A 9715-nucleotide genomic window follows, 5' to 3' on the forward strand; every position below is an offset into this window, starting at 1 on the left:
TATGGAAGTTGTAGGTGAATAAAGGAAGTTGCTGAAATTTGCTAATAATTTGTTCGGAAAATATTAAACAATTTTTGTACATAACATTTATGCAAAATGCGTAAAATACTTAGGTACTAAAGGTGCGTTAATGTTATCTAGGCTGTTCCACTCGCTAATTTTGTGTACCTAATTGCTGCAATTTTGACAATACAAAGGACATAAAACGTCATTTCCGTTCAATTAGTTAAGGAGTTATTATTTGTGTTGGAATTTTTCAATTATATTATCTATTATTCCCCAATACAATTAGGAATAATAAACACAGTTTCAATGGGAGGTTATATGGTATTATACTGAATGAAACTAGTCACTAGAGTTAGGAGTGTTGTAAACTTATACATCTACTTATCTGACTAGGGCTCCCAATGCCAGTATTTTAAAAGAGACACGGACGGTTATTTTTCAGAAAGACGGTACCCCAGTGCCCATAATACGTTTATTGTTTAAAATTATTTAAATGATCTCGTATCAACTAATTGGATGGAGACGCAGGGACCAATAAAATAGCCAGCAGGTTCACCCGACTTAAACCCGCTGGATTTCTGTTTGTGGAGTTTTTTGCAAAATTTATAAATATCCTTCTATACAACTGAAGAAGAAGTACGGGAAACTGGAGAAAGAGCGTTTGAAGCAGTTCAATCACTATACAAACCTGAATGCATCAACAAGTTTTATGTGCATTTCGCACGATGAGGGCACTTTGAAATATTTGTAGATTTTGTTCAATATCAACTACCTAGTTCACATTTTCTTTAAATGTTGGTCAAGCTTATCTTTCAAGTGTTTCATAGGCATTTTGTTGTTATCTGTCTTTAAGCTAGATGTATTAATAAACAAAATTTATTGTAGAGAACTAATTATTTAAATTACATACCTTCCTATCATACATTTTCGAAAGCTCGTAAAACGATCAATTTTTTAGAACCATGGCCAACTATAATTTTAAAAAAATCAACTTTGAGTTACAGCGTAGTAACTAAAAGGGATAGAAACAAACGATTGACGGCATTAATTTCTACGTTAAAAAGTGCCTGAATAATGCTACAGCGATTTTGTTCTAGATACAAAAATAAAGGAGTTACAGCAAATTGAAGGAATCGGCCATTTTTCAGATTTGCTCTGTAGGGAAAAAACAAAAGACGTCAGCTTATGGCTGGCAACGGTGATGGAAAAAGCATGAAAAAAGACGCAACGCGTAGGTACCTAAATCATTTTCGTTTATCTGCGCTAATAAAAAAGTTACGCATTTAATCCCAACGAAATTGGACCACACTGTATAGTGTATGTACAGTGTAGTAGAGCGTATATTGGTATAGTATCGTAGTAGCCGTAATGTTGGGGAGCAACGTGCAGGAAGTTTGAAACACAAATTAAATGAGAAAATGACAACCATAGGACCAAATCATCCCGCGGTCATGTTGGTAAGAATCTATTGAGGACTATAAGCGTAGATATAGCCATATCCAATTCTCGATACGTGATATAAAATAAAGTGATCTAAATGACTAAATGTGTTCATTCAAGAAATTGTTTGAACAATAACGATAGCATTCGATGATTGTGTCTAAAAGGTTGTGGGGCAAATCGCAGTCGAATAATTCGCATCCGCATAATTCGCACCTAGGCGATTTGCTCACAGGAAACCTTCTGACCAAAAGACGTATGGCAAAGCCTCGAGCAAAGCTTATGGCCAATTGCACCGTCATAATTATGTATCGCTTAAAAATAAGCATAACATAAATGCCATAGCAACGATATTGTCCTAATAATCGTTGCCATAGATTTTGAGTTCATTGATGGTACAACTGACCATTAGTGTATATTTTCTAAGTATCTGTTGGAATTTCAGAGCGTTATCGGAGAATGACGTAAGAGATGCATTTAGTCTATAAGACCTCATACTGCATCTATACTAGAGGTGCGAACGCGTTATAGCACAGAAACGTGGAATTTGAGAGTAGTTGTATAGTCGTATTCTTGTTATTTGAAATGGATTCGGATGGCTAATTCTTTAATTGATGTCATCAAAACTTTTTTTTCTGACTAATGTCGTAGGTCTAATTACATTTTAACACAAAAGAATTTTCCAAATCGAGCGTACACTCAAGGTTGTATTTGTTTATTTTCTGTATAAATGATAAGACATTTCTTGGAATTCTAGATTAAGAAATGTTGTACCTCTAATTTTATTTGCTTATCAAGGTATTCATTATTTGAAAATGTCGATTTGATTTATTGAGTTTTTCGTTTATTTGAGGGAGATAAAGTTATTGTTTGAGTTAACGGGTCTGAAGGTAGCGGTAGAAAGCATAGGGAAAGTTTCACCTTCACTGTGATTGGTTAAAACATGAGTCAGTATTACAATGAAACATAAAACGACTGGTGGATTTTGTAAGGTGGTAGTTTATGTTGCCAACTAAACTGCCGAAGTGTCATTAGCTGTTATTGTCAAATGTTTATTTCTGTTCACAGTGCTGAATATTTCTACTTTACAATAATTTGGTGCCGTTTTATATTTTTCCTGTTTGTGTTTATCTTCAAACACAGCGCCATCTACTACCTTCTTATAATGAATGCAGTATATTTTAATATTTAACAAAAATTGCATTATTAGGTTAATTTTGTTTGAATTAGATAAAGAAAATTTTTTAGAAATAAGGTGTACGTGCCAAATCGAGGTTTCGTCTATTGGCTAGTGTTCGTTTCTATGAAGCTATTCAGCCCTGTGATGTATCAGAAGTGTCAATCTGAACGTGTAGGTGATCTGCCAAAAAACCTTATTTTGCGTGATTTTGCGTTAATTAATATACGCAAAATGACATTTTTGATAGATAACCTGCACGTTAAGTAAGTATCTTGTGTGTTTGTAAAATAAAATTTATGTGTGTAATTTCACACAAGTTGTGTGTTAATTCGGACCCTTTATTAAGGACAAACAGAGAAGTTTCTTGTTCAAAGTACAATTAATTTTATTTGATTCTCGCCCAAAGTTAATTGTAAGTGTTGGTCAAAATTTGTTACAGACTGTTTGGAATTTGAGGATTTTGATTTTTCCCACTGTCTACCGGAAATTAATAAAAATATCAATATTTATAGTTAGATCTTGAACCGCATGAATAATTGCCAACAACATTGTTTGCATTCTTTAAACGTTGAAACTCCGATGAGGCGCTTGGTGACCCAAATTGGACCGCTTTAATAAAAAATAAACGACAAAATTTAGTTTGTTGTCAAAGTTATTCTCAAGCTCCGCCATGTTTCCTTTTAAGCTTCTCTCAATTCCCCCGTATGACGCTCTCAAGGAATGGTTCGCTTGTAAGCATGGAAAATGTGTTTGGCGATTGAAAAACTGAATAAGATATTTAACAACTTAGCGTGAGATGTATTTTACTAATTTGGAGATAATTAAGAAAGATTTTTTTTTGTACTGAGGGTATTATACTGAACGTTTTGTTTATGGACAGGACGTCAACTTTAAATCCAACGGCAAAGTGGACCTGCATTACATTGAACGTTACCGTCAGCAAAACGCAAAACATCCAACTAGTCCGATGTTTCGTGGGTTTGATGATGTCGTTTTGTTTGATTACTTGATTAGGTACACTTGATGACATTTTCAACTCTGATTCTCCACACGCATGTAAACCAACGGAAGATGTTTGCTAGACTTCAAATTAATTAGTTAGTATTACCAAGTTGTTGTTGTTGGTTGTTGGTATTACTATAAAAACAATCTACGTGCATGCATAAATGTGTCGTTAATTTAACGTATCCTTCTCCTAAACTTTCATCACATTCATCAGTCTCATGTGCAAGGTAACAGCTAACATTATGCATGCCTTTATTACTAAGTATAATAATATTACCTAAGTGGGTATATAGGCATACTGTGCCTTATGAACAATCCGCCACTGTACAAGTAGGGGCCCAAAAATTTCCTATGTAAAAAATTCATACCTGTGTTATTTGTTAATATTTTTGAAATTGACTTTTGGACCACCCCGTTCCACTGTGAAAACTTTCGAAGTATAGGCAACAGATTCTAAATTATAATTTGTTTTATTGCCTATGCATCTACTTTTGCTAATTTTGTTTTTTTGTTTTTGACATAAGTTGCTTCATATGATTTTTAGTTTTTTTGGTTATTACTGTAAACATATTTTGCAAATTAAATAAATAAATATAATTAGGTATATAATATACAGGGTGATTCCTATAGTACCTGCCACCGTTTGGGAGCGTGTAGGTGGTGCGTAGGGGAGTATTTTGATATAGGACACTTGGGGTCGGAAATCTAAAATAAGGGTGCCAGAGCCAAATTTACCTTCTGGAATTTCGCGCCTGTAGGTAGGCAACCCAACCGGCCGGCGGTGCACACGGAGCGATCTCAGGCGGCGATGTGTGGCTGACACTTGGACCAAACCTATCCGGACAGATGGATCGGCCGTGGAGGTGCGGTGGAGTGGCCTGCCCGCTCGCCCGACATCACCCCATTAGATTTTTACTTGTGGGGTGTGATGGAAGCGCACGTCTAGGAGACTCCCGTCGAATCCGAAGAGGACTTAATTGCGCGCGTCGTCATGGCCGGAGAGGCTGTTCGCCAGGACATAGGAGTCTTCACGCGAGTTCGAGGGGGAGTGGTTGGCTAGATGTAGGAAGTGCATTGAGAACAACGGTGGCCACGTTGAACACTTGTAAACGTTATTGCTTTTGACTGTCGTTTTCCCTCCTTCCCTCCCATGTCGCTTCCTCGCTCCGCGTGAAACGTCGGTCGGTTGGGTTGCCTACATACAGGCGTGAAATTCCAGAAGATAAATTTGGTTCTGGCTTCTGGCGCCCTTATTTTGGATTTCCGACCCCAAGTGTCCTATATGAAAAGACTTCCCCTAGGCACCCCCTATACGCTCCCAAACGGTGGCAGGTACTATAGGAATCACCCTGTATAATAATTAATTTTATTATGTTTATTTTTAAGTGGTGGGGGGATTATCGAAGCCAACCCAACCCACTACACAAAACAAATACCCATGCACGAAACCCGATTTGATCCAGTGAACCTCATTACCACAGTATAGCTTCCACTCGTAAAATAGGGCATATGAAATTAATGTAGTAACATATATAAATTAAACAACTGATGCTTGTAACATACTGTTTAGAGAATTTCTGTTATAATATTTACTATGATTAAAATGATGGAACTAATTGCAGCCATTGTGATTAAAATTCAGAAGCAAATGATGGGTCTTTTGACCGTCAATACTAATTATAGTAGGCTGTTGTGATCATAGTGGCAGTTATCATCAAAAGTGATGTGATGTGACGTCATTGGCGAATAGAGGCCGATTCATATTATGCGGTCAGAACACAGTACGCTCACGATCCACTCATAGTCATTAATTTTGGGGAAGTATTCACATTTTACACTCAACTGATGATCATTTTAGTCAGTGTTATCAAAAACGTCGATTGTAATTGACACATTTTTAACTGACATATGTTTGGGTAAGGAAGAGCAAGAAAACCAGAAATGCAGGAGATATGGATTTCACGGCATTTTGAAAAAGCGCAAAACCGCATGAGAATTTTTCACTATCTATATAAAGGACTCCTTTATAACTTCGAACTAATTCGATTAATTGTTCATACATCATGCAAATGCTTGTAATAAAACAAAAATTGAAAAACTATCCCTGCCTGCTGATTGGTATTACTATTATCATAGACCAATTAACAAAATGGTCTATGGTATTAACTATTAAGACGGACACAGACGTAGAGACACGTGCGTAAAGAACGCGCGTGCAACAACTCTCACATGCACGTCGTGCAACTCCGTCGCGCATCTACGTTAAAATATTCCTTTTATGCCTATGGATATGTGTACCAAATTTGGGTCCAATCGGTTCAGCCGTTTAGCCGGAAATGAGAGTACAGACGACCGGACTGACAGACCGGTATAATCGAGATTTTGTTTGATTCGGTTCCTGCTTCAAAACGTGTATTTCCGTAAAAAAAGTAGGGGGTTATTTTTTACCCTAATCGTTATTCATGCAATATGCAATATCTCCCTCACTTATGTGTTGTGAGCGTATAGTGATAATAGACGGACGTTGGCGGTTGGTCATTATAATCTCGGTATCCGTTGTGGTCGCGGAAGTAATTAGGCCCTGTGGTCATGGTGGACGTACCTACTGTTAAAAAGCCCACCATGGCTTAAGTTAAGCCATGGTCTTAAGGCTCCTCTGTAGTCAATTTGTATTTCAATGTTATTGCAATGGGTTAGACCACCAACAATAGGTACACATCTCTAGACGATGTACCTACTCCTTGAGTGAGACCATTGAATAATAAATCTTTTATTATTCAATGGCGAGACCAACGATGTATCTCTATCCTTTCCAGTTTTGCATATTCTCTTCATTTATTGTTAAACACAATAGACCATGTATAATGGTCAAGGACTAATATTATGTAAACAAGTATAGCCAAAAGCTGTACAATATTTGAATGGAGATGCCTATTTCTTTTACTATTGAGTAAATTACGTATTCAATGCATTTACTGCATTTTTCTATAATGACCCCTTCTGTAAATTACCTGGTTCTTAGGTCATTAGTGGACTAGATTAGCATTGTTTGTTAACATTTTTAATTACCCCTTTATTTCCTGTGAGTTTTTCTAATCAATTTTACTGATTTATAGATTTTTATAGTTATTATAGATAGACATGTGCATGAATTAATTCACTTAGGACTTAGGTATGGTAGAACCTAATAAACCGGTACTTCGAACACCTAAAATAAATCTCTTTATTTTCTTATACAATAAGGGTGAACAACAAAAAATGTATTTTTTTTATAAAAATGGTAGCTAACATTTAAAATTCTGTTACAAAGATAAAAAGTATAACATATACCGATTTTTAAATAAATTCTTATCTTTTCAAAAAATAATAATTGTACATTTAGCGTTATACTTATTTATATTTATGTACAACCCATGTAGATTTTTTCCGAACATCTTATGTGCAGCAAGATGACTTCGCTTTTTTGTCCTAAATTGAGAATTCAGTTGTAAAATTTGTTGATTCCGTAATTACCGGGAAAACCCAAAATTTCACCCATGTTATAATACAAATATTCATTTTCGTGATGTCTCACTAGTCACTACCTTGACTTGACATGAACAAAACAATGACACTTTTTTTAAATAAATTTGTCAGTGTCGCCTATTAGTTATCGTATCCCGCTTAGAAATTTAGCTAAAAAGGGGAGTTGGAACATTTTTTGTAACAGTTAAAATGAACATGTGCAATCGAATTTCTTTGAAATGGTAGGCTCAGAATGTGAAAACTATTGGGCGCAACTTTCTCGCCAATTTATTTGTAAAAATCGAAATTTGTCGTTCCTTTATTTTTTTGATAAGCGGATATTCCTGATATCTGATCATATTGAAAAAATATATCTCGACTCAGTAGTAGTGTTCGCGAATTGTGATACTGTGCTACCCGCTTGTGTGGTGGTCATGCGTTAGTCCAAAAAATCAAAACGGTGCCACATTTCTACACAAGAACAAATTTGCGGAAAAAATGCTTCTAATTACTGGTACAGTTATATTCCGCCTTGTGGTTTAGCTAAAAATTGAGATACAATTTGATACCTTCCTAAACAAATTTCTTGAAGCATCCTGATAGAATGAAAAAGGTTTTAGAAATCAAAAATTATTTCCAATGTACCTACCTACAATAAATATGCATTTCTTTTCGTCTTGGGAATATGTGACATTATGATTCACAAGTCAACAGCATTCATGAACATTAGCTAATTATATTGTAATTTATCTAATCCATATCATTAGGAACGGCGTAACAATGTGCAGGATAATGCCAGGTAGTTTCTTTTGTTTTCCCGTTCAAGTAATGAGTTGTCGCCTCAGGAGTTATAGTGCAACATGAGTTGCCTATTCGTACGTTAGCGTTTTGATTTTTTTCTAAAGATCGCGATACATATTTTTTAGAATATATGCATTATCATAATAGGTGGAAATAATATCGTTAAGTACCGCCCTAGGAAATACTGTCGGATTTCCAAATTGGTGCTGTAGGTTTTTCTACTCCCATTACAACGGCTGTTATTTACGAAAAACAATTTTTCTATTCATCGATCTTCCTAAAAAACTTAAGACCGATATTTCAACTTTTTTTAAGTACCGCCGTTCTTTTCATCATTGCAAAGAATATCCACTATCGAGAATTTGTTAGACTGCAACTACAAAAGCAGCATTTCATAAGAAAGTTTAGCTATTTTTCCAATATGGCGGATTGACTACAGAGGAGCCTTAAGCTACCATTGTTGCCATAATCGTTAAGCCACTTAACGATTGCAATGGTGCAAACGGCAATTAAATGCGATGTAAAGGAAATTTACGAGAAAAATTATACGAGATTTCTATTGAACTCCTTTTTCCCTAGATCGTTGAAATTTAAATGAAAGGTATAACTCTTATATTTGGAGATTTATACAGCCTGCATACGCAAATCTTACATTTTGTAGACAACATTGAACCACCTACCAATTTACAAAAGGAAACATGAAGTAAGGAACAGCTTTCTGCTATCAGATGATTTCTTTATAATTCCGGGTACAAACAACAAATGACTAACTTTCATTTGGAAGAATTGTTATTGCCCCTTTTTTATACTGTAATGAACCGACATGAAAGCGTATTGTATACGCACGACCCGAAGCTGCCGCGCGGTACAAGTATTTCGTATAAGTTAAATAAGTACATATATAAATGCCAATAATAATTACCTGCGTACTAATACTGAAATAATGATGTCATTGTTATGTGTCCTAGACTTAAAAATTTATGGTGTTATACAATAGCAGCAGCTATACAAAACATTAGATGTTGCAAATATGGTTACATAAATATTCATAGTTTATAAAAACACACACAATGATAATGCAATCCTGCACAGTTTCTTGCATTAAAATCACATTAAACGCTAAATAACTTAGATAAAATAGAAACAATCAAACAATATCATTACTGCCCCCGGTAGGTACAATTTTAGTTCTGTTATATTGAATGAATTGTGAAATCGTTTTGCGGTAAGTACCCGAAATAATTACAGACGCACAGGTGTCAAAAAAAGAACCGCGTGTTGTATTCATGAATGAAAAGAAAGAAATTGAATTTGCGTGTTAGTAGGTCGCCGTTGAGCAAACTGTTGTTAATCCCTATTGCATATAACAGGAATTGATTATATTTCTCAATTCCTTTTAGATTCAATTTCGTTTCGACAGAAATCTTACCTGCTTCCTTTTACGTTTAAGGATACCATTGATCATGTAAAGAAACGCTTTCCAAAATAGATATCCATTAAGCTACACTAAAACTCACACACACCGCACAAAAAACGGCACTACCTAAAACATATAACGGACAAACGATTCACTTTCATGTTGAACAAGGAATAAACATTAAATGTGAATCTGAACTAGGCACCTACTGATTACGCGCTTATTGTTAGAGTTATCCGACCGCGACTATAATGGAAAAAGTTATACATTAGCGAATCCTTCATAAAGAAATTACCAACAATCATTGTTAGTGGGAGTAATGCGGGTACATTATCTGATAATATCTGATATTCAAAAACAAC

At 35.4% G+C, this 9715-nt stretch overlaps 1 protein-coding gene across 1 annotated transcript in view; it reads right to left on the reverse strand.

Moving 5' to 3' along the window:
• LOC116174710 overlaps positions 1–9502 on the reverse strand; it is a 141181-nt gene extending 131679 nt beyond the window's left edge. Inside the window, exon 1 of the mRNA XM_031492687.1 lies at positions 9366–9502. Within this exon, the coding sequence (XP_031348547.1) occupies positions 9366–9401 (36 nt within the window). The 5' untranslated portion in view covers positions 9402–9502. The remainder of the gene's footprint in view (positions 1–9365) is intronic.
• Positions 9503–9715: the final 213 nt, after the last annotated feature.

Source organism: Photinus pyralis, unplaced genomic scaffold, assembly GCF_008802855.1.
Source record: "Photinus pyralis isolate 1611_PpyrPB1 unplaced genomic scaffold, Ppyr1.3 Ppyr1.4_LG1, whole genome shotgun sequence".
In the NCBI taxonomy this organism is placed as follows: Eukaryota; Metazoa; Arthropoda; class Insecta; order Coleoptera; family Lampyridae; genus Photinus; species Photinus pyralis.